Source organism: Hypanus sabinus, unplaced genomic scaffold (assembly GCF_030144855.1).
Source record: "Hypanus sabinus isolate sHypSab1 unplaced genomic scaffold, sHypSab1.hap1 H_1, whole genome shotgun sequence".
Classification (NCBI taxonomy): Eukaryota; Metazoa; Chordata; class Chondrichthyes; order Myliobatiformes; family Dasyatidae; genus Hypanus; species Hypanus sabinus.
The window spans coordinates 204,323-229,322 of record NW_026779040.1 but is presented as its reverse complement, the minus strand read 5'-3'; the positions used below and the strand labels follow the sequence as shown (position 1 = coordinate 229,322).

The 25,000-nt window shown below is 48.8% G+C and overlaps 1 protein-coding gene across 2 annotated transcripts in view; it reads right to left on the bottom strand.

Moving 5' to 3' along the window:
• The window catches only part of LOC132386049 (NLR family CARD domain-containing protein 3-like), a 70,107-nt gene that overhangs the window by 2,789 nt on the left and 42,318 nt on the right, over window positions 1–25,000 (bottom strand). Inside the window, exons 2-6 of one of the 2 annotated variants that reach the window (XM_059958339.1) lie at window positions 19,957–20,160; window positions 18,611–18,777; window positions 10,735–10,906; window positions 10,563–10,628; window positions 2,195–3,917 (exon numbers count right to left, since the gene is read on the bottom strand). In XM_059958339.1, the coding sequence (XP_059814322.1) occupies window positions 2,195–3,917; window positions 10,563–10,628; window positions 10,735–10,906; window positions 18,611–18,751 (2,102 nt within the window). In that variant the 5' untranslated portion in view covers window positions 18,752–18,777; window positions 19,957–20,160. The remainder of the gene's footprint in view (window positions 1–2,194; window positions 3,918–10,562; window positions 10,629–10,734; window positions 10,907–18,610; window positions 18,778–19,956; window positions 20,161–25,000) is intronic. The other variant, XM_059958338.1, reaches the window with a different exon arrangement.

Here is a 25,000-nt window from a genome sequence, read left to right as displayed (position 1 = left end):
TTCATGCGGGCAGTTACAGGCCAACCATCTTATTATTTCTAGTTGACATTTTAAATCTGACTTCTGTTTTCGTTTTGACTATTTTAGCTGGAGTGGGATGGGAAATTAGATAACCATATAGCCATAAAACAATTACAGCACGGAAACAGGCCATCTCGGCCCTTGTAGTCCGTGCCGAATGGTTACTCTCACCTAGTCCCACCAACCGGTACTCAGCCCATAACCCTCCATTCCTTTCCTGTCCATATACCAATCCATTTTTCTAAATTACAATATCAAACCTGCCTCTGCCACTTCTACTGGAACCTCGTTCCACACAGCTACCACTCTCTGATAAAGAAGTTCCCCCTCGTGTTACCCCTAAACTTTTGCCCCTTAACTCTCAACTCATGTCCTCTTGTTTGGATCTCCCTTACTCTCAATGGAAAAAGCCTATCTACATCAACTCTATCTATCCCCCTCATAATTTTAAATACCTCTATCAAGTCCCCCCTCAACCTTCTACGCTCCAAAGAATAAAGACCTAACTTGTTCAACCTTTCCCTGTAACTTATGTGCTGAAACCCAGGTAACATTCTAGTAAATCTCCTCTGTACAAAGAATAAAGACCTAACTTGTTCAACCTTTCCCTGTAACTTAGGTGCTGAAAGCCAGGTAACGTTCTAGTAAATCTCCTCTGTACAAAGAATAAAGACCTAACTTGTTCAACCTTTCTCTGTAACTTCGGTGCTGAAACCCAGGTAACATTCTAGTAAATCTCCTCTGTACACTCTCTCTATTTTGTTGACATCTTTCCTATAATTTGGTGACCAGAACTGTGCACAATACTCCAAATCCGGCCTCACCAATGCCTTGTACAATTTTAACATTCCATCCCAACTCCTATACTCAATGCTCTGATTTATAAAGGCCGGCAGACCAAAAGCTTTCTTCACCACCCTATCCACATGAGATTCCACCTTCAGGGAACTATTTATTCCTAGATCACTCTCACCAATGTCTCATACAAGAGGTTCAGCAGATGGCGCAAATCCAGAGCAGCCAGCACGGTGCGCTGGAGAACTGTTGGGGGCTCCCGGCCCGAAGCTTAGTCCCCTCCATGGATACCAGCTGACCTGTTCAGTTCATACAGCAGCTTGCGCGTGTTGCCGTGGGAACACCGGAAGTCAGAGACGCAAGGCAAAGTTACCCCACTTCTAATTTTCTCCAATGCCTAAACATGACGTGACGGAGGAGAGCCAGGAAAGTACGGCAGGTGGATCGGGATCCTTCCACTCCAGCAACGCAGCTCTCTTAAGCCAATAAAGTTGAAAAAGCTATCAGAGGTTGAGCGGAAGCAGGAACTTTTCCTGCCTTACGTCTCTTAATTCCGGTGTTCCCACGGCAACGCGCGCAAGCTGCTGTACGGACTGAGCAGGTCAGCCGGTATCCATGGAGGGGAGTAAGCGCTCAACGCTTTCGGCCCGGGAGCCTCCAACATTTCCTGCTTCCTTTGGAACGATCCCAAAGATTGCCGTCGGCTGCAGGTCCAAACCTATGGTTTTTGATAACGTTTTTGATAACGTTTTTGATAACGTTTTTGATAACGTTTTTGATAACGTTCTAAAAACCTCTCCAAAAATCATTTAACTTTACCCTAAAGACCAAAACATGCCAGTCAAGGTAGCCACCGCTGCGTTGCATCTATCCTCAGGTGGGATAAACTTCAAATCTTCTAAATTTAAAAATTTTTAAATTTTTAATTTGAGCGGACCCGGCGACCTTTCTTTCAATGTTTTCATACGATTTAATTTTACTTTTTTTTTTAAACTTTTTTTTAGGAAATCTTTTTTTTTTTCCCTTCTCCAGTAAGTTTCAGATTTGACCGGAAGGATTTTCCCCCTGTTTGTTTGTGTAATTATATCCTCAAACTGGACTGCCCCAGTCCTCTTTTTTCCCTTCTTCTTTTAGGTTACCTTAGTGGCTTTTTCTCTTCTTTCTTAATAATAGAAATTTTGAGTCATTTTTATGAATTGTTAAGAGGAGTTGTGTTTCCTTTTTTATATATTTGCTCCATATACATGATTTGGACAGGGTACATTCCCTTCTTTGTCTGTACTTTTGTTGAAATATCTATTTGATATAACTTCCCCTCGGATTTTTATCCATCCTTATTTTCTTTCAAATGAAAAGACTGAAAATGCAAGACAGTTACCCCAGCTCCTGACATCGGTGCAGCCCGGGCGCCAGTAGATCGAGCGTCTCGCACCGGAGGCCGCAGCTCCGAAGGTCCAGGTGCTTCACGGCCTCGCAGTGGCCGACGGCGTGGGACAGCACGGCGCAGTCGCTGCGCGTCAGCCGCTGCCTTCGAAGCGAGAGCGCCTCCGCGGAGCCCAGGGCGCCCTGGGCCAGCCGGCCGTCCTGCGACTCGAACAGGTAGTGCAACGCCCTCAGCAGGCACCCTTTGCCGTCCCCGGCCACCCGGCGGGCCGCCTCCTCCCTCACCCAGTCCGCCACCTGGGAGGTCGCCTGGTTGGGGAAGGCGCCCAGGAGCTCCAGCAGGGGGCCCGCCGGCCCGGCGGAGGCGAGTCCGGCCAGGAAGCGGAGGAACATCTCGTACCGCCCGTCCGCCGCGCCCTGGGCTTCGGCCAGGTGCTCCAGCAGGGCGACGGGGTCCGAGGTGAGGAACTGCGCCAGGGCGGCCACAAACTCCTGGACGGTCAGGTGGGGGAACGCGTGCACCGCGTCGCGGGCGCCCCCCCTCCCCAGCAGCTCCTTCAGGAAGCCGGACAGGAACTGGGAGAACTGCAGGCTGTGCCTGAACAGATCCTCCTCCGTGAAAACAAAGTTCCCCTCGGCCAGTCCTCTGAAGGCCATCTGGCCCGCCCGCAGCAGCACATCGCGGGGGCTCTCCGTCTCCCGGCCGTGCCTTTTCAGCACGTCGTAAAGGTAGCGGGAGTACAGCTGGGTGACGGTCTTGGGAACGCTCTGCGGGTCCCCGTCTGGTCGTGCGAAGAAGGGGCCCAGTGCCAGAGCGAGGATCGTACAGTAGGAGGGGTTGTAGCTCATGGTGTACAGGACCTCGTTCTCCTGCACGTGTTTGAGCACGGCTGCCGCCACCGCCTGATCTTCAAAATGCCTCGCCAGATACTCCTTCCGCTCCTCACCGACAAAGCCCAGGATTTCAGCCCAGACGCTGATGCCCGCCCTTTCCAGTGAACGTAAGGCGGAGGGGCGGGAGGTCACCAGCACCGAACACCCCGGGAGCAGCTTGCGCCGGATTAAACCGGACACAATGTCCGACACCTTGCACCGGAAGTCGGGATCTGTGCATTCGTGCGGAGGTTCTGCACCCCCCTGACTGTCGGGGAAAGCGATTCCGTCCTTGAATTCATCCAGGCCGTCAAATATAAACAGCAGCCTCGCCGCGTTCCTCCAGAGTACCGCCAGGACATTCCGCAAGTACGGATAATGATCCAGCAGCAGGTCCCGCAGGGATATGGCGCAGTTAATTGAATTTAAGTCCTGGAATTTGAAACTGAAGACGAACTGGAAGTGCTGGCACATTCTCCCCGACGCCCAGTCCAAGACAAACTTCCGCACCACCGTGGTCTTCCCGATGCCGGAGACTCCGGCCAGCGCCGCCGACCTGCCGGGCTGGGAGCTGCCGAGGGGGTCGCCGCTCGTGAACAGCTGGTCCGCCCGGATCTTCCGCAGCTCCCCGGGGCTCGGCCCGTCGGCCAGCTGCTCGAGCTCCCGCCCCCCCGCCAGGAGCTCGTGCTCGGCGAGCCGCCGGTGCCGCGGCGTGGAGGCGACCGCGAGCTCGGCGAACCGGCCGGCCAGCTGGAGGACCTTCACGCTGCCGTTCCGGAGGACGACGGTGGCGTCCACCCTCGCGTTCGCCGCTCGGAGCGTCTCTCTGTGCCTCTGCACTGCGCCTGCGTTTAGCAATGAAATAAACGGTTAATGCCTCGTAGACAACGTCTCTGCAAATTCAGTCCATTGTTTCCCCGCATCGAAATCTTATTTGTTCGTTTTGCACCCATGGTACCCTACTCCCTTTAAAAGTGGGGCTTCACAAACACTGACGGCAGGGTGGGGGGGGGGGGCGGGTTTGGGGGCAATCAAATTGCCTTGCCCACCATGGGCTCACTCATGTGGGAGGTCACATAGAGGGGATAGAAACTAGGTGCAGGAGTAGTCCGTTCGGCCCTTCCAGCCTGCACCGCCATTCAGTACGATCACGGCTGATCATCCAACTCAGAACCCTGTACCTGCTTTCTCTCCATACCCCCTGATCCCTTTAGCCACAAGGGCCATATCTAACTCCCTCTTCAATATAGCCAATGAACCGGCCTCAACTGTTTCCTGTGGCAGAGAATTCCACAGATTCACCACTCTCTGTGTGAAGAAGTTTTCCCTCATCTCGGTCCTAAAAGGCTTCCCCTTTATCCTTAAACTGTGACCCCTCGTTCTGGACTCCCCCAACATCGGGAACAATCTTCCTGCATCTAGCCTGTCCAATCCCTTTAGAATTTTATACGTTTCAATAAGATCCCCCCTCAATCTTCTAAATTCCAGCGAGTATAAGCTTAGTCGATCAAATCTGGAATCAAATCTGGTGAAGGTTGTCAAAATTGGCAAGTGCAGTGTTTCCTGCTAAGCTTTCTCTTTCTTCCTTTTTCCTTTTTTGTAAGTTATTTTTTTATTAAAGTTCATCATCAAGCAAACATTTCTAGTTTCAGACATTGTACATATATATCATATAATAATATATATCACAAATCTCCACAAAGTATTTATCTGAGGTATACACTTATAGAAAAGAGTGAAAGAAAAAAACAAGCAAAAAGAAAGAACTATGTACAAGTGTGGAGTGATCTTTTTTTTACAAAAGATTCATTGATTTGTTTGAATAAAATCAGGCCTATGGGGCACTATGTAGTTAAATTATTTTTCCCAGTATGAATCAAATTGTTCCAGCTTATGACTAACAGATGCTGTTGTCTTCTCCATTTTGTAAATGTTCATTGTAATTTCCATCTATGTATTTAAAGTTGGGCTCTCCTGTCATAACCATTTCCTAGTAAGAGTCTTTTTACCAGCCACCAAGAGTATATTCATTAAATATTTATCTCTTTTCAACCATTCTCAAGGTATATATTCATAATATATGGTCTTACTCTCTAAGGGCATTTCACATTTAAAGATGTCTTGTAGGGCATTGTGTATCCCCCTCCAATTAGTTTTTGATAACGGGGCAGTCCCAAAAAATATGATAATGATTTGCATTTTGATTTCCACAATTTCTCCAGCAAACAGGGAGGTTACTATCATAATGGGATTTCTGAGAGGATGTAATAAAAGATCTTATCAAGCTTTTCCATCTTTTTATTGATTTTTTAAAAAAAAAGCATGAATACAAACAGGAGGTTCGAGGTGTTGTGGATAGTGTGGAGGGTTGTCAGAGGTTACAGTGGGACACCGATAGGATGCAGAACCGGGCTGAGATCTGGCTGATGGATAGTGTGGAGGGTTGTCAGAGGTTACAGTGGGACATCGATAGGATGCAAAACTGGGCTGAGATCTGGCTGATGGATAGTGTGGAGGGTTGTCAGAGGTTACAGTGGGACACCGATAGGATGCAGAACCGGGCTGAGATCTGGCTGATGGATAGTCTGTGGATAGTGTGGAGGGTTGTCAGAGGTTACAGTGGGACACCAATAGGATGCAGAACCGGGCTGAGATCTGGCTGATGGATAGTGTGGAGGGTTGTCAGAGGTTACAGTGGGACATCGATAGGATGCAAAACTGGGCTGAGATCTGGCTGATGGATAGTGTGGAGGGTTGTCAGAGGTTACAGTGGGACACCGATAGGATGCAGAACCGGGCTGAGATCTGGCTGATGGATGGTGTGGAGGGTTGTCAGAGGTTACAGTGGGACACCGATAGGATGTAGAACCGGGCTGAGATCTGGCTGATGGATGGTGTGGAGGGTTGTCAGAGGTTACAGTGGGACACCAATAGGATGCAGAACCGGGCTGAGATCTGGCTGATGGATAGTGTGGAGGGTTGTCAGAGGTTACAGTGGGACACCGATAGGATGCAGAACCGGGCTGAGATCTGGCTGATGGGGTTTAACCCTGGTAAGTGGGAAGTGGCTCATTTCGGTAAGTCAAATCCAAAGACAAAATACACGTCTAATGGTCAGACTCTTGGTGGTGTGGACGATCAGTGCAGGCTTGGGATCCATGTCCGTCGGACACTCAAAGCCGCTGGGCAGATTTGTCGTGTTGTTTAGAAGGTGTAAGGCATGCTGGCTTTCATCAACAGCGGGACTGAGTTCAAGAGCGGAGAGGTAATGTCACAGCCATATAGGACCCTGGTCAGACCCCACGTGGAGTACTGTGCTCAGTTCTGGTCGCCTCACTACAGGAAGGATGTGGAAGCCATAGAAATGGTGCAGAGGAGATTTACAAGGATGTTGCCTGGGTTGGGGAGCATGCCTTATGAGAACAGGTTGAGTGAACTCGGCCTTTTCTCCTTGGAGCGACGGAGGGTGAGAGGTGACCTGATAGAGGTGTGCAAGATGATGAGAGGCATTGATCGTGTGGATAGTCAGAGGCTTTTTCCCAGGGCTGAAATGGTTGCCACAACAGGGCACAGTTTTAAGGTGCTGGGGAGTAGGTACAGAGGAGATGTCAGGGGTAAGTTTTTCACTCAGGGAGTGGTGAGTGTGTGGAATGGGCTGCCGGCGACGGTGGTGGAGGCTGATACGATGGGGGCTTTTCAGAGACTCCTGGACAGGTGCATGGAGCTTAGAAAAATGGAGGGCTTATGAGAATAGGTTGAGCAAACTTGGCATTTTCTCTTCTTTTTTCAATCTTTTTATTGATTTTTTTTAAAATGTGTGTGGAAACAAGAGGAGAATGTCTCTGGTATATATGTCGACAGCAGTACATACAGAAGGTAAAATAATATCAGAATCACACATAGCGTTAACCTACAAAGGATAAATTTGATATAGGATGTGTAAGTCTCCTCTTATCAATTTCTGAAGAAAGGAAGGACTATTAGAAAATTTTTATATGAAAGAGAAAGAAAACATTATTCTAAACAGAAATAAAAAAAAAGGAACTGAGCAGTCCATCCTGAGAGAAAAATAAAGAGAAGAGAGACTCGCTGATCAGATCCAAGGTTCTGAAAGAAATAGCTGGAAGAGGCTCAGTACAAAAATCAGACCGTATGAAAATATTGAATAAAAGATCGCCAGGTTTCTTAAAATTTGAAGGGCGTATCTCAGGCCCGACTTCTGATTTTCAAACAAGACGACACGACAGAAGGCGGAAGCTTTCTCAGTGCGGTCCCCCAGCCTTCGCTGAACCTCGGCACTCCCCCATCGCCCCTCCGACAGCCCCGTTTCCGTCAGGCGCCGTTGGTCAACCACTGCATTCGCTTACCGTGGACAATGCCTAACCCCGCTAATCTTCGTAAAATAAAATCCAGGATCGTTGCGCTGGCAACCAGACATTTCATCCGTGTAACGCCCTGGCAAAGGGTGTGACATTGCTTCCCATAAGACCTTAAGGTATAGGAGTAGTATTAGGCCATTTGGCCCATCAAGTCTGCTCTGCCATTCAGTAATGGCTGACCATTTCTTTTTCTCTCCGCCTCAACCCGTTCTCCCCGTAACCTTCTCCAATCGAGAACCTGTCACACTCTGCCTTAAATACCCCCAATGACCCGGCCTCCACAGTTGCCTGTGGCAACAAATTCCACAAATTCACCACAGTCGGGCTAAAGAAATTTCTGCACATCTGTGTTCTGGAAGGGCGCCCCTCTACCCTGAGGCAGTGCCCTCTTGTCCTAGACTCCCCCACCATGGGAAACATCCTTTCCGCGTCTTCTCTGTCTAGGCCTTTCAACGTTCGAGAGGTTTCAATGAGATCCCCCCCACATCCTTCTGAATTCCAGCGAGTTCAGACCCAGAGCTATCAAACGTCCCTCGCGTGATACCGCTTTCATTCCCGCAATCATCCTTGTGAACCTCCTCTGGACCCTCTCCAAAGCCAGCACCTCTTTTCTAAGATGAGGGGCCCACATTACGGTGCAGGGTTCCTCATGGAACGGTCTGTCTGCAGGAGCAGTAGTTGGGTTATCGTTGGAGGTCACGGGCGCTTAGGGAGGCGAACCGTCCCATCAGGAGGGAAGGTTGGCCAGAACGGGGTGGTGGTGGGGGGGTTTGTGTGCCCGACACCCGTGGCAGCTTCCATCTTCTGTGGGAGACGGAGGGGAGGAGGCGGCGGAGAGAAGCAGCCGCGGGACCCGGTCCGCTGGGGACGCTGATTCGATGGGCCCGGGTGCGGGAGTCCGCTTGAGGATCGGTGACTGTGACTTTCGGGAAGAGTTGAGCTCTTGAGCTCCTGGGCACATTTGACTGTTAAATATTATACTATAATAGGACCGGATCCCGCGACTGCATCTCTCCGCCGCCTCCTCCCCTCCGTCTCCCACAGAAGATGGAAGCTGCCACGGGTGTCGGGCACACAAGCACCCCCCCCCCCCCCCCCCCCCCCCCACCACCACCACCCCGTTTTGGCCAACCTTCCCTCCTGATGGGACGGTTCGCCTCCCTAAGCGCCCGTGACCTCCAACGATAACCCAACCACTGCTCCTGCAGACAGACCGTTCCATGAGGAACCCTGCACCGTAATGTGGGCCCCTCATCTTAAATATTATAATGGGCCCTTTTTTGGTATTGTTTCCTCTCTCTTTCTTTTCTTTAACTAGACCTTCAGTTAATATTCATGAGCGTACTTCCCTTTAACGGGAAGCAACGTGCGTTCCGTTCTTTCCTGGCCCCGAGTGGCAACAGGGCAGGGACACCAACCGGGGGGCTGGCGTGGGGGAGCGGTCCCAATCTCACGGATTTGGCGCGACCGGCGTGCGCATTCCCCAGGCGCGCACGCGGCCGGAGAATGGTCGGCGAGTCTCTCGGTGCTGAGCCGGGAGGCCGCCAGCGAGGGCGGACGGGTCATTTCCCCAGACGCCCGGGAAGGAAAGGGGGTTCACCTGCTTTGTACCAGCTGAGGGATTTCTGAATGAGTGACTCTTTGTTGCTTTGTGAACGGATTGGGCACATGGAGCTTCCATGGGGAAGCTGACGGTGTAATTAGCTGACGGCACGATCTGCAATCACCCGCAGGGATCGACATGGCTTAACTGAGAGATAACCGAAGATAATGCAATGTATTATTTGTACTGGCTCGAGACGTGAACACTCCCACTGACACCATATAACAGTTACAGCACGGAAACAGGCCATCTCGGCCCTTCTAGTCAGTGCCGAACGCTTACTCTCACCTAGTCCCACCGACCTGCACTCAGCCCATAACCCTCCATTCCTTTCCTGTCCATATACCTATCCAATTTTTTTTTTAAATGACAAAATCGAACCTGCCTCTACCACTTCTACTGGAAGCTCGTTCCACACAGCTACCACTCTCTGAGTAAAGAAGTTCCCCCTCGTGTTACCCCTAAACTTTTACCCCTTAACTCTCAACTCATGTCCTCTTGTTTGGATCTCCCTTACTCTCAATGGAAAAAGCCTATCTACATCAACTCGATCTATCCCCCTCATAATTTTAAATATCTCTATCAAGTCCCCCCTCAACCTTCACACTCCAAAGAATAAAGACCTAACTTGTTCAATCTTTCTCTGTAACTTAGGTGCTGAAACCCAGGTAACATTCTAGTAAATCTCCTCTGTACAAAGAATAAAGACCTAACTTGTTCAACCTTTCCCTGTAACTTAGGTGCTGAAACCCAGGTAACATTCTAGCAAATCTCCTCTGTACAAAGAATAAAGACCTAACTTGTTCAACCTTTCCCTATAACTTAGGTGCTGAAACCCAGGTAACCTTCTAGTAAATCTCCTCTGTACAAAGAATAAAGACCTAACTTGTTCAACCGTTCCCTGTAACTTAGGTGCTGAAACCCAGGTAACATTCTAGTAAATCTCCTCTGTACTCTCTCTATTTTGTTGACATCTTTCCTATAATTCGGTGACCAGAACTGTACACAATACTCCAAATTCAGCCTCACCAATGCCTTGTACAATTTTAACATTACACCCCAACTCCTATAGTCAATGCTCTGATTTATAAAGGCCAGCATACCAAAAGCTTTCTTCACCACCTTATCCGCATGAGATTCCACCTTCAGGGAACCATGCACCGTTATTCCTAGATCACTCTGTTCTGCAGCATTCTTCAATGCCCTACCATTTAACATGTCTGTCCTATTTTGATGAGCCCTGAGGAATTAGGACTAGGGGAATAGTCAGCGGCTAACTTTCCCAAAGTGGTTCAATCCCATGACCGCAACTGGCAGATTCTCAGCTCGCTCTCTGCTGTTGACGTCACCCTCCTCCTCCTGCCCAGTGACGATGTCAGTTTCCCTCCAGACTGCGTTACAATGCCTGGCCGCCTCCCGCGGCCACCCCCAGGACAGCTGGCCGGGCTTACCGCCCGACGGACGCTTCGGCCCTCGTTGAATTACGAAACAACAGCGTCAAACCTTACCTGTGAGCTCAGTGGGGAAGTCCAGCGTCCCCTTGGCCAAATCCCAGTCGGCATAAGGTATGGGACCTGTTTGGAGATTTTAATTTAGTGAGATCATCTGTGCAAAAAACTGCTGCAGAATCTGCAATGCTCGGCGCCGAAAGCTGACTTGAAAGCCCACAGGTTATCTCACCCGGTTCACATATTTCTTCCAGTATTTTCACCAACTTTGGATCCCGGTTCCAGAGCTTCGGGAAGCACGCCCACATCACCCTCCGGGCCTGGGACCCCTTCTCCATGACCAGGTTGAGGAGCAGCTCCGAGCTCTCCGCTCTGTAGCCCTTTCCCGAGAGGTCGGCAACTGTCTGTGGAGGGTAACGTGCGGGCATAATGAGTGGACCAGAATAAGGACGAATAATTCATCTTTTTTTTTGAGATTGAGTTGAATTGAACTGAATTTCGTTGCATTGTCATTTAGAAACCACAGCTGCAGTGCAGTTAAAATAAATGAAGCAACGTTTCCCCAGAATGATATCACTAAAGCAAAACGGCAAAACAGACTACACCAGAAAATCCAGATAACATTAGGCAATCCAGAAATCCAGAGTCCGGAGAGGCTGCTGCGTATTAATATCGCACTACTGTCTCAGCGCTTTCCCCAGAAAGGAGCCCCAAACCCACCAGACAGAACAAGACTACCCAGACGCACCAAGTCAGACCAACTCTACCACCCTACAAACAGAAAACAAAAGCTGCAAGACCGACACAAAACCACACAGTTACAACATATAGTTACAACAGTGCAAACAATAGCATCATTGATAAAAAAAAAACAGACCATGGGCACAGGAAAAATAGTCCAAAGATGTTAAAAGACTATAAGTTTGAAAGAAACCCCCACACAGTTTCCACAAGTCCTCAGGGTCCCGATAGACTCGCCATCCCACGCCGGCGGCAGAAGGGAATACCCCCGCTATGGACTTCCACGGCGCCGCCGGACTCCGCCTCGCAGACACAGCGCACAATGAGAGTGCTTCGACCGCAGCGGACTCCGAGTACAGTCTTTCCAGTAGGTCTATTCAGTCCCTCGACAAACGATGCCCAGCAATCCCACAATAAAGAGCTAGTCTAATTACGGGACAATTTCCAATGCCGCTCTGACCCTCAACACAGGTGCCCCTCGGGGCTGTGTCCTAAGCCCCCTCCTTTACTCCCTGTATACCCATGACTGCGTCGCCACTCACGGGTACCATCTGCTAATTAAATCTGCTGACTACGCTACACTGGTTGGCCTCATTTTAAATAATAATGAGGAAGCCTACAGGGAAGTCCTCACCCTGACACGGTGGTGTCAGGAAGACAACCTCTCCCCCGATGTCGCAAGAACAAAGGAGCTGGTTGTGTATTACAGGAGGAATGGAGACAGGCTGACCCCTGTTGACATCATTGGACCTGGGGTTGAGAGGGTGAACAGCTTTAATTTCCTCGGCATAAACATCACCGAGGATCTCACGTGGTCTGTACACACCGGCTGGGGGGTGAAAAAGGCACAACAACCCCTCTTTCACCTCAGACGGCTGAGGAAGTTTGGTACGGGCCCCCAAATCCTGAGGACTTCCTACAGGGGCACAATTGAGAGCATCCTGACTGGTTGCATCACTGCCCGGTACGGGAACTGTACTTCCCTCAATCGCAGGACTCTGCAGAGAGTGGTGCAGACGGCCCAGCGTATCTGTAGATGTGAACTTCCCACTATTCAGGACATTTACAGTGACAGGTGTGTAAAAAAGGGGCCCGAAAGAACATTGGGGACCTTGTTACCCCAGCCACAAACCGTTCCATCTACCACCATCCAGGAAACGGTACCGCAGCATAAAATCCTGGACCAAGAGGCTCTGGGAAAGCTTCTGCCACCAGGCCATCAGTCTGATTAATTTATACCGATACATACGCATTTCTACGTTATATTGACTGTCCCGCTGTACATATTGTCACTCCATCAATACTACCCTTCAGTGCTTGTTGCCACTGTTACTACCCCCTCAGTGTGCAACGGGCTGGTATGCTCCCACTCCAGCATCACTCCGCTGCGGTTTGTGTCCCACCTCACCCCATCGGTGTTCCCACGCGGTACGTTACACCAGCGGCTCTGCCCCCAATGCGCCTCCGCAGGCGCGAAACCCTGCGGGTTGTCTCTCTGTCGGTCCTGCCCCCTCACTGCACTTCTCCAGCAATGTTCGACGTGTCACACCCTGACACAGGGCTGTCGAGAGAACGACCTCTCCCTCAATGTCGCAGAAACAAAGGAGCTGGTTGTGGATTACAGGACGAATGGAGACGGGCTGACCCCTACTGACATCAATGGACCTGGGGTTGAGAGGGTGAACAGCTTTAAGTTCCTCAGTATACACATCACCGAGGATCTCACGTGGTCTGTACACACCGGCTGGGGGGTGAAAAAGGCACAACAGCCCCTCTTTCACCTCAGACGGTTGAGGAAGTTTGGTACGGGCTCCCAAATCCTGACGACTTTCTACAGGGGCCACAATTGAGAGCATCCTGACTGGCTGCATCACTGCCCGGTACGGGAACTGTACCTCCCTCAATCGCAGGACTCTGCAGAGAGTGGTGCGGACAGCCCAGCGCATCTGTAGATGTGAACTCCCCACTACTCGGGGCATTTACAGTGACAGGTGTGTAAAAAGGGGCAGAAGGATCACTGGAGACCCGAGTCACCCCGGTGGCTGATCCCGAGTGGAAAATGCACTTTCACGCACTCTGGTAGTAGGTAGTAGGACTATTTTCCAAACGGGGAGAAAATCCAGGAACCTGAGATGCAGAGGGACTTGGGAGAACACTCCGACGGTTAACTTGCTGGTTGAGTCAGTGGTGAAGAAGGTAACTGCCATGTCAGCATTAATTTCAAAAGGTCTAGAACACAAGAGCAGGGATTTGTTGCTGAGGCTTTATCAGGCACTGGTGAGGCCTCACCTCGAGTATTGTGAATAGTTTTGGGCTCTTCATCTGAGAAAAGATGTGCCGGCATTGGAGAGGGTCCAGAGGAGGTTCACAAGGATGATTCCAGGAGTGAAAGGGTTATCATATGAGGAATGTTTGATGGCTCTGGGTCTGTACTCTTTGGAGTTCAGAAGGACAAGTGGGGATCTCATTGAAAGCTTTCGAATGTTGAAAGGCCAAGACAGAGTAGATGTGGAAAGGCGGGAGAGTCCAGGCCAAGAGGGCAAGAGGGCAAAGCCTCAGGATAGAGTGGGTGCCCTTTCAAAACAGAGATACGGAGAAATATCTTTAGCCAAAGGGTGGTGAATTTGTGGAACTTGTTGCCACTGTCAGCTGTGGAGGCCGGGTCGTCGGGTGTATTTAAGGCAGAGATTGATGGGTTCTTGATTGGACACGGTATCAAAGGTTACGGAGAGAAGGCCGGGAACTGGGGTTGAGGTGGAGATGAAAAAAAAAGGATCAGCCGTGATTGAGTGGCGGAGCAGACTCGATGGGCTGGACGGCCTAATTCTGCTCCTGTGTCTTTTGGCCTTATGGAGTCATCCCAACCACAAACTGTTCCAGCTGTTACCATCCGGGAAGCGGTACCGCAGCATAAAAGCCAGGACCGACAGGCTCCGGGACAGCTTCTTCCACCAGGCCGTCAGACTGATTAATTCATGCTGACACAACTATATTTCTATGTTATATTGACTGTCCTGTTGTATATCGGCCCTCCTTATCCGTGGATTCCGCCTGCGCGGGTCGGGAAAGTCCGGAAGTCCTCTCCAGCACTCGTTGTTTGAGCATGTACAGACTATATTTTTCTTGTCATTATTCCCTAAACAATACAGTATAACAACTATTTACATAGTATTAGGTATTATAGGTAATCTAGAAATGACTTAAAAGTACAGGCAGTCCCCGGGTTGAGAATGAGTTCCCTTCCTGACTCCGCCTTTAAGTCGGATTTGAAGTTGGAACAGGTACATTCAGTATTATTTAGCGTCAGTTAGTCAAACGTTTTTCTTAGTATATAGAACATATTTTACCTTTCTATTTATATAAGACACTTAAGGAACATGCGTATTTCAATAATTAAACCACTGCGTTGCTTTGTAATAATTGTAGCTTTAATCAGGGCAGTGCCTTTCAAATGCTCCATTAAAATTGTTCCGATCATCGACCGATGTAGCCTAACACTTTTCCAGTGACCGAAGGCTTTATTACTTCCACTTTATTTTGAAGCGCGATCGTGATTCTTTTCGTGAACGGAAACACCGCTGATTCAGAGCTGTGCCGCCGGGTCCTAACGTCCACCGCACTGAACATGTTAAATAAAGTCCGGGGTTCCGCCGGGTCCTGAAGACCACCGCACTGACTCAGGTTAAATAAGGGACTTCAGCATCTGCGTTTTTCGGTATCCGCGGGGGGTCTCGGAACCCGGCGGATAAGGAGGGCCGACTGTACTATTTATTACGAATTACTATAACTTGCACAATGCACATTCAGACAGACACCTAACGTAAAGATCTTCCCTCATCATGTATGTAAAGGATATCAGATATCAGGTCAATCCAATGACAAATTAACCTACCGAACGATACCTTTGGACTGTGGGAGGAAACCCGAACACTCGGAGGAAACCCACGTAGCCACAGGGAGGACATACAATCTGCTTGCAGGCAGTGGCAGCAACTGAACCCTGATCACCTGATTATATAAAGCACTGTGCTGACCACTAACACTACCACGTTGCCCCACCCTGTACTGCAAGGGGATTCCCGCACTTGTTCCGGACGACGTCACTGATCCTGTCTAAGCTTGGGCGGTACATTCTGGGAGGTGAGCGCGCGGAGGGACACCCAGCGGTCCGCACCACGACGCAGCAAAGGTCCAAAGGTTTACTCACCTGCCGGAGCAGACGCGCAAAATACAACTCGGAGATTCGTCTTCTCCAGATAGCCGCGAGATATGGCGAAGCCGGGGGCGTCATGGAGGGCCCACCTCACGCACAACAAAGCAACAAAAAACGAAACTCGGCAAATCCAGAACCACCCCCCCCCCGCCCCCAAACCTGTCCCTCGCAAGAGGCATTGTCGGGAAGGCAGGTATTAGTGCCCAGGACAAGGTCGCTAGTTTACACACAGAGGCAATGCATATGTACAATGTCCTGTGTATGTTACTCAAAAGGGGTTTTTTTGGTTTGTTAAAAGTAGGAATGCTTCTTTGTCTGATAAGTGTTTCTCTCACAGTTGTTTTGCTTTATACTTGTTGATATGGTAATTGTATTCATTTGTTAACCAATGGGGAATGTTATTTTGTCTTGTGAGGCTGGGAGCTTGGGGGAGGGGTTTTCCGCGGGCTTTTGGTGGAGAGTCGGGAGGAAGACGCCGAGGAAGGTGGACGTGCGCTGCACTGCTCGGAAGACCACCGGGCGTGGTCCTAGGTGCGAAGACGTGGAGGTCGGAGGCAAGCGACGAGGGGTCGAATGGTTCGATGTTTGAGCTCCAACGATGTGCACTAAACTGACTGAACTTTGATAAGTTGGCGCCTTTTTGTTTTTTTCCCTTGCATATATATTGTATTGCCTAATACTCTTTTAATTTTGGTAAACTCTTTAAAGTGTATTTCATAACGGTATTCGTTGTGGGCTTGATACTGTGGGCGGGCGCGAGGCGTAAACTCGATTCTCACAGCACCTGCGCGTACGGGAGGGTGGGGTTGGTGTGTCGCTGGATCTCCTTTCCCCCCCTAGACATATACCAGCCTGTTGGGTAAGTGTTACATAAGTATGTACAATTTGATTCAAAAACAATTAAGCAAGGAATTCATAAGTCAAGACAAAAACGGGAAACTGATTTGAAATTTAAAATTGATGAAATAAGTCGGTCAAGACCAGGCCTTGACAGTATGACAAATACAATAAATGTCCGACTTAGATTAGTACAATACAATTTTTTACATCAATTATATATTACACCACAAAAAATAAATAGATTAAACCGAAATTTATCTGACCAATGTTTTCGATGTAATCAAGAAATTGGTACTTTTTTACATTCTACTTGGTCTTGTTTTAAAATTCAATCTTTTTGGATAAATTTTAGAATTTTATTGGAACAAATTATTGGAATACAACCTCCACATAACCCAATATTATTTTTACTAGGTGATATTGAAGGGATAAAACCGAAACTTAAATTGAACAAATATCAGAAAAAATTATGAAAAATTGCATTGGCAGTAGCCAGAAAGGCTATTGCAGTTACTTGGAAATCAGATTCATACTTAACTATGGACCGTTGGAATAATGAAATTTTTAGCTGCATTCCACTGGAAAAAATTACTTATAGCTTAAGAAATGAATATGACATATTTCTGCAAATTTGGCATCTTTATTCACAAAAGATAGGATTAAATATATAGGCCATTTGAAGATAAAGGTAAAGATAAAGTTATTGGCCAGAGTTAAATAAGTGTTACACGTAGTGAGGAGAGGCTCATGATGGGGCGAGATTGCAGTCAGCAGGCTGAGCTGCAAGGTGCAAGGCAGACGAAATCGAAAGTGGTGAATACGGGACGAACGGCGTGGCACCTGAATGCCCGCAGCTAGCAGTCGGTGGACACGCAAAAACACTTGCGCGCCGGCAGCCGTGACGTTGTGGGCAGCACTGCGGCAAGGCTCGGAGCTGATAACTGAGAGCTGAATGCCCAAGGACGCACACTGCAATCAAAGGGCAGGCGGGAGGAGTCAGCGGGAGACGCTCATGGAGTGAGCACCGTATTTTGTCCATATTATTAATAATAATAAAAAGATTGAGAAAGAAAGAAAGGAAGGAAGGAAGGAAGGAAGGAAGGAAGGAAGGAAGGAAGGAAGGAAGGAAGGAAGGAAGGAAGGAAGGAAGGAAGGAAGGAAGGAAGAGAGGAAGAGAGAAAGAGAGAAAGGAAGAGAGAGAGAAAGAGAGAAAGAAAGAGAGAAAGAAAGAGAGAAAGAAAGAGAGAAAGAGAGAAAGAGAGAAAGAGAGAAAGAGAGAAAGAGAGAAAGAGAGAAAGAAAGAAAGAAAGAAAGAAAGAAAGAAAGAAAGAAAGAAAGAAAGAAAGAAAGAAAGAAAGAAAGAAAGAAAGAAAGAAAGAAAGAAAGAAAGAAAGAAAGAAAGAAAGAAAGAAAGAAAGAAAGAAAGAAAGAAAGAAAGAAAGAAAAGAAAAGAAAAGAAAAGAAAAGAAAAGAAAGAAAGAGCAGGCGGGAAGGCAGAGGGAGTGTCGTTCTGTTCACAAAACATGAAATCAAATCCTTGGCGGGAGGTGGCTTAGGGTCGGAAGGTGTTGAATCACTGTGGCCAGAGTGAAGGAGAGGCAAGGGTGAAAACATACAAGATGGGAGTTGTGTACAGACCCCCAAACAGTGGTGAGTACGTCGACTACAAATTCCAACGGGAGATAGAAAGTGCACGCCAAGAGGGCGACAATCATGGAGGACTTCAATATGCAGGTAGATTGGGAAATTCAGGTGGGTGCTGGATTCCAGGAGGGGGGGGGGATTTCTAGAGCGTCCACGAGATGGCTTTTCTCAGGGCAACCCGTGGTTGAGCCCACCGGGGGGGTCGGCTATTCTGGATTGGTCGCTGTGCAATAAACCAGAATTGCTCCGCGTGCTCAAGAGGACCTGAGGACTTGTGAAAACTGTTGTGGTGGTTCCTTTCAAATTTATAGTCTTTTAACATCTTTGAACTATTTTTACCGTGCCCATGGCCTGTTTTTTTTTTCAAATCAATTGTGGTATTATTTGCACTGTTGTAACTGTGTGGTTTTGTGTCGGTCTTGCAGCTTTCGTTTTCTGTTTGTTGGGTGGTAGAGCCGGTCTCCTGACTTGGTGCGTCTGGGTAGTCTTGTCTTGTCTGGTGGGTTTGGAGCTCCTTTCCGGGGAACGCGCCGAGACAGTAGCGACAGTAACGTCAAATACCCAGCCCCTCCATCACCCGGAAAAGTAACCTCTCGCCCACACGCCAAAATCGGCAAGAGGAAGGATAAAGGAGAAAAGAAGTGGTAATGCAATCTCAAAGAGTGCTCACCTGCTGCTCGAGCGCAGTGAACTGGTCCTCGCTCATTAGTGCCAAGCTGACCTCATGCACCGCTCCTTCCACCGCGTGCTGCAGCCGATCCCGGTAAGTCGTTGTCAGCTGGAACAACCTGAAGTCGTCCCAATTCGCCATAAGGGCAGCGACTGCAGAGCTTCGGACTGCGAAGGAGAAAGAGGGGGGGGGGGGAAGGAAATGTATCTCATCATGGGCTTGTAACTGGAGGCATTGTCAATATGAAATGGCACGCTCACTGTGAGTCCATCAGGCCTTACGATACAGGAGCGGAGCTGGACCACGTGGGCCGCGAGCCTCCTCCGCCATTCAATCACGGCTGACCCGTTTCCCTCCTTCTCCACCCCACTCCCCGGCTCTCTCCCCTTAGACTTCGATGCCGCTGCCAACCAAGACCCTGTCAGGCTCTGCCTTAAATATACCCAGCGACCCGGCTTCCACTGCTACCCACGGTAACAAGTTCCACAAATGCGCCACCCTCCGGCTCAAGAAGTTTCTCCGTTTTAAAATGGACGCCCCTCTATCCCGAGGCCTGTGCCCTTTTGTCCTAGACTCCCCCAGCGAGGGAAACATCCTTTCCACATCTACTCTGTCTGAGCCTTTCAACATTTCAATGAGATCTCCCCTCTCATCCTTCTAAATTCCAGTGAGTGCAGACTCAAAGTATGACAGCCTTTTCATTCCCGTAAGCATCGTTCTGAACCTCCTCAGGACCTTCTCCAGTGCCAGCACATCTTTCCCTAGATGAGGAGCAAAGACTGTTCACAATACCCAACGTGAGGCCTCACCAGCGCCTCATAAACGCTCAGCATCGCATCCCTGCTCTTGTGCTCATGACCTATTGCAACGAAGGCTGGCATCGCATACATTGGCCATTCTCACAGCTACCTCAACCTCAACCTCAAGTTAATCTTCAGGGCATTCTGCGCAAGGACTCCCAAGACCCTCTGCGTCTCAGACTCTTGGACGTCGTTCTCCCCATTTGGAAAATAACCTGCACGTTTATTTGCCCTACCAAAATTCAGGACAACGCAGTCACATCCCAGAGCACAACTTGATACGCCGTCTGCTGCGACTGTTGATGGGTTCCTCTGGCCCACATCATGAGGTATCAGCGAAGCTGCATGAACTTTGCCCGATTCGTCCCTGCTCCAGCGTCGTTTATGTTACCCTGCGGGCCAGTAACTTCTGCGGGTCGGCAGTTTACATGCAATGGAGGGGGGTGGGGGCTTTGCTGGTTTCTTCTTAGTCGCACGACCAAATTAACACAGTGGAATAAATATGAGTTAAATTACCAGAAGTGGTAAAAGTTGTAATTTACGTACCCGGTGCCCTGCTGCTCTTTCAGGAAGAAAAGCTCCGTACGTTCAGGTTGACAGTGTTGTTAAGAAGGTGTACGGTGCGCTGGCATTCAACAGCCGTGGGATTGAGTTCAAGTGCCATAAGGTACTTATATCAGACCCTGGTCAGACCCCACTTGGAGTCCAGTGCTCAGTTCTGGTCACCTCACGACAGGAAGGCTGTGGATACTATGAGAGAGTGCAGAGGAGATTTACAAGGACGTTGCCCGGATTGGAAGGCGCACATAATGAGAATAGGTTGAGCGAACTCGGCCTTTTCCCCTCGCAGCGACGGAGGACGAGAAGTAACCTGATAGAGGTGCATAAGATGATGAGAGGCATTGATCGTGTGGATAAGGGAGGAGGTCCTGAAGAGAGACTTCGGGGAACTGCGTAGGAAGCTGAAAAGCCGATCCTTGAGGTTAGTAATCCCGGATTGCCGCCTGTGCCACGTGCTAACCAGCACAGGAATAGCATGATCAGGCATATTAATGCGTGGCTAAGACACTGGTGCAGGGGGGCAGGGCATCGGGTTTCTGTATTATTGGGGCATCGTCTGGGAGAGGTACGACCTGTACAAAAAGGATGGGTTACACCTGAACCCAAGGGGGTCCTGTATCCTGGCAGGCAGTTCTATTAGAGCTGTTAGGACTGAGGAAAGGGAAAAACGGAAATAAATCAAAAAATAGCGTGCAAAAGATATGACGGACAGGCTGGAGATGGGGCATAGTCAAAGACCGTGGGCAACAGTGGCACGGTGCGGTTAAAACAGAAAGCAACAAATGCCGGACTGAGAGTGTTGTATTTGAATGCACGCAGCAGAAGGAATAAAATGGACGATCTTGAAATTCAGCTACAGATCGGCAGGTGTGACGCTGCGGCCATCTCTGAAATTTGGGTGAAGGATGGCTGCCATTAGGAGTTGAATATCTAAGGGTATACGGTGTATCGGAAAGATAAGTTGGGAGGCAGAGGGGGCGGTGTGGCCCTGTGTACAAGAAATAATGTTGAATCATTAGTTAGGGATGACATAGGATCAGAAGGTGTGGAGTCTCTATGGGTTGAGTTAAGAAATGGCAGGGGTAAAGGGACCCTAATGGCAGTCGTATAGAGACCTCCAAACAGTAGCCGGGATGTGGATTACAAATTACAGCAGGAGAGAGAAAAGGCGTGTCAGAAAGGCAATGTCAAGATAATCCTTGGGGGAATTTAACATGAACGTGGATTGGGTAAACTAGGCCAGTACCGGTTTCAAGAGAGAGAATTTGTGCAATGTCTAAGGGATGGATTTTTCGAACAGCTTGTTGTTGAGCCCACTGGGCGATCGGCTGTGCTGGATTGGGTGCTGTGGAATGATCAGGAGGTGATAAGAGTGCTTAAGATTCAGGAACTCTTAGGTAACAGGGATCGCAACGTGATTGGGTTCATTTTGAAATTTCAAATGGAGAAACTAAATTCCAATCTGTTGGTATTTCGGTGGAATAAGGGGAACTGCAATGGCACGAGAGAGGAACTGGCCGAAGTTGACTGGAAAGGGATACAAACAGGGGAGCATTAACGGCTGGAGTTCCTGCGAAAAATGAGGGAGCTGAAAGACAGATATATTCCAAATATGAAGAAATGTTTAAATAGAAGAAGGACGCCACCGTGGCTAATAAGTAAAGTCTTAGCCAAAGTGAAAGCAAAACAGATGGCATGCAAGGAAGCCAAAGCGAGTGGGAAGACAGAGGATTGGGAAGCTTTTAAATTGCTTTTAATTGCCGAAGAAAACTAAGAAGGTCATTAGGAAGGAAACGATGGATTATGAAAGGAAGCTGACAACTAATATCAAAGAAGATACTGAAAGCCGTTTTAAGAATATAAAGGGTAAAAAATAGCTAAAGGTAGATATAGGATCAATAGAAAGTGATGCTGGAGGTATTTTAATGAGAGACACAGAGATGGCAGAGGAATTGAAAGCGTAATTTGCATTATTCTTCACAGTGGAAGACATCTACCGTGCAATGGACATTCAAAAGTGTCAGGGGAGTGAAGTATGTGCAGTGAAAATTACGACTGAGAAGGTGCTCAGGAAGCTTAAAGGTCTGAGGGTGGATAAATCTCCTGGACCTGATGGAATGCACCCTCGGGTAATGAAGGAGGTAGCTGGAGGGATTGTGGAGGTGTGAACAATGATCTTTCAGGAATCGATAGATTCTGGCATTGTACCGGATGTCTGGGAAATTGCAAATGTTACTCCGTTATTTAATAAGGGTGGGAGGCAGCAGAAAGGAATCTGTAGACCTGTTAGCCTGACATCCGTGTTTGACAAATTGTTGGAAGAGATTGTTGGGGTTGACAAGATAGGCCAAAGCCGGCATGGATTCCTGAAAGGAAAATCCCGCCTGACTGAGCTACTGAAACTTTTGGAAGAAATTACAAGCAGCGGAGGCAAAGGAGGTGCAGTCGACGTGGTGTACTTGGATTTTCAGAAGGTCTTTGACAAGGTGCCGCACATGAGGCTGCTTAGCAAGATGAGAGCCCATGGAATTACAGGGGAGTTACCAGCATGGGTGGAGCATTGGCTAATTGGCAGAAAGCAGAGAGTGGGAATAAGGGGATCCTATTCTGGCTGGCTGCCAGTTACCAGTGGAGTTCCACAGGGGTCGGTGTTGGGACCGCTGCTTTTTACGAAGCATGTGAATGAGTCGGACTATGGGATTACTGGATTTGTGGCTAAATGTTCTGATGATACAAAGATAGGTGGAGGAGCGGGTAGTGCTGAGGAAACACAGATAGTTCAGGTGAATGGGCAAAGAAGTGGCATATTAAATACAATGTTGGAAAATGTACGGTCATGCACTTTGGTGGAGGAAATAAACGGGCAGACTATAATTTGGATGGGAATGGAATTCAAAACGCGGAAATGCAAAGGGACTTGGGAGTCCTTGTGCAGGATAACCTGAAGGTTAACCTCCTGGTTGATTCGGTGGTGAAGGAGGAGAATACAAAGTTGGCATTCATTCCTAGAGGTGGAGAATATAAGAGCAGGGATGTGATGTGGAGGCTCTATAAGGCACTCGTCAGACCACACTTGCAGTATTGTGAGCAGTTCTGTGCTCCTTATTTTTTAAAGGGTATACTGATGTTGTGGTGGTGGGGTTTCAGAGATGATTCACGAGAATGATTCCAGGAATGAAAGGGTTACCGTATGAGGAGCGTCTGGCAGCTCTTGGGCTGTATTCCCTGGGGTTCAGGAGAATCAGAGGGGATCTCATAGAAACAATCGAAATGTTAACAGTCATAAACAGATGAGATATGCAAAAGTTAAGTCCCATGGTAGGGGAGTCTAGGACAAGAGGGCACAAGGCAGGGATTGAAGGACGTCCATTTAGAACAGAGATGCAGGGAAATTACTGTAGTCAGAGAGTGGCAAATCTGTGGAATTTGTTGCCACCAGCAGCTGTGGAGCCCAAGTCAATGGGTGCCTTTAAGTGCCTTTAATCTATTTAAGGCAGATAGGTTCTTTATTAGCCAGGGCATCAAAAGGTATGGGGCGAAGGTGGGGGAGTGGGGATGACGGTGAGAATTGGGTCAGCCCATGACCGAATGGCGGAGTAGACTCAATGGGCTGAATGGCCTATTTCTGCTCCTGTGCCTTACGGTCTTCTCCAACACGCTCAATAGACAGGCCGCTCGCCTCCAGCGCTGGGGCAGCGCTCTGCTGTTTTCCAAAGGCCATTTCCGTACTCTCACCGGCACGGATAGATTTATGCAGAAAGCTCGTGGCGTACTCAGGGGAAGGAATAACGGGAAAACCGGAGGAGCGACACAGCGAGAAGTAACAAGGGAGGGCGCACCGTGCCGCAGTACCGAAGGAGCGACACACTACCAGTCAACACTGAGTGGTGGCACAGATAAAGGGACGCCCCATGGGGTAGGAACGCTGGAGAGACGCAGTGAGGGGCAGTACTAATGGAGTAACACAACCAAGGCTGGTAATGACGGTTAAAAAAATAGTGAGCGGTCATCATGGAGGAGTGATACGCTCAGGGTCGTACGTGCTGGAGCAGGCCGGTAAGGCAGAGAACCGATGGAGAAACACTCTGACGGGTGGTTGGAATTGGATCATACACGTACGGGTAAATGGCAGAGAGGGTGATGGTGTTGAATTTGAATCGGATTGAGTTGACTTTCATTATTCATGCCATTGATTCGTACATGAATGTACAAGTCAAGATTAGTAAATCTGAATTCAATTGAATTAAATTGAGTTTAATTTTTACATCCTTCACATACATGAGGAGTAAAAATCTTTACGTTACGTCGCCATCTAAATATGCAATGTGAAAGTTATAGTAATTTATAATAAACTGTATGTACTACAGGTGAGTCAATATGGCACAGAAATACAGTTGTGTCAGGGTGAATTAATCAGTCTGACGGCCTGGTGGAAGAAGCTGTCCCGGAGCCTGTCGGTTCTGGCTTTTATGCTGCGGTACCGTTTCCCGGATGGTGGCAGCTGGAACAGTTTGTGGTTGGGGTGACTCGGGTCCCCAATGATCCGTCAGGCCCCTTTTTACACCCCGTCTCTGTAAATGTCCTGAGTAGTGGGAAGTTCACATCTACAGATGCACTGGGCTGTCCACACCACTCTCTACAGAGTCCTGCGATTGAGGGAAGTACAGTTCCCGTACCGGGCAGTGATGCAGCCAGTCAGGATGCTCTCAATCGTGCCCCTGTAGAAAGTCGTCAGGATTTGGGGCCCCGTACCAAACTTCTTCAACCGTCTGAGGTGAAAGAGGGGCTGTTGTGCCTTTTTCACCCCCCAGCTGGTGAGTACAGACCACGTGAGATCCTCGGTGATGTTTATGTCGAGGAACTTAAAGCTGTTCACCCTCTCAACCCCAGATCCATTGATGTCAATAGGGGTCAGCCCGTCTCCATTCCTCCTGTAATCCACAACCGGCTCCTTTGTTTTTCCTGCGACATTGAGGGAGAGGTCGTTCTCTCGACAGCCCTGTGTCAGGGTGTGACACGTCGAACATTG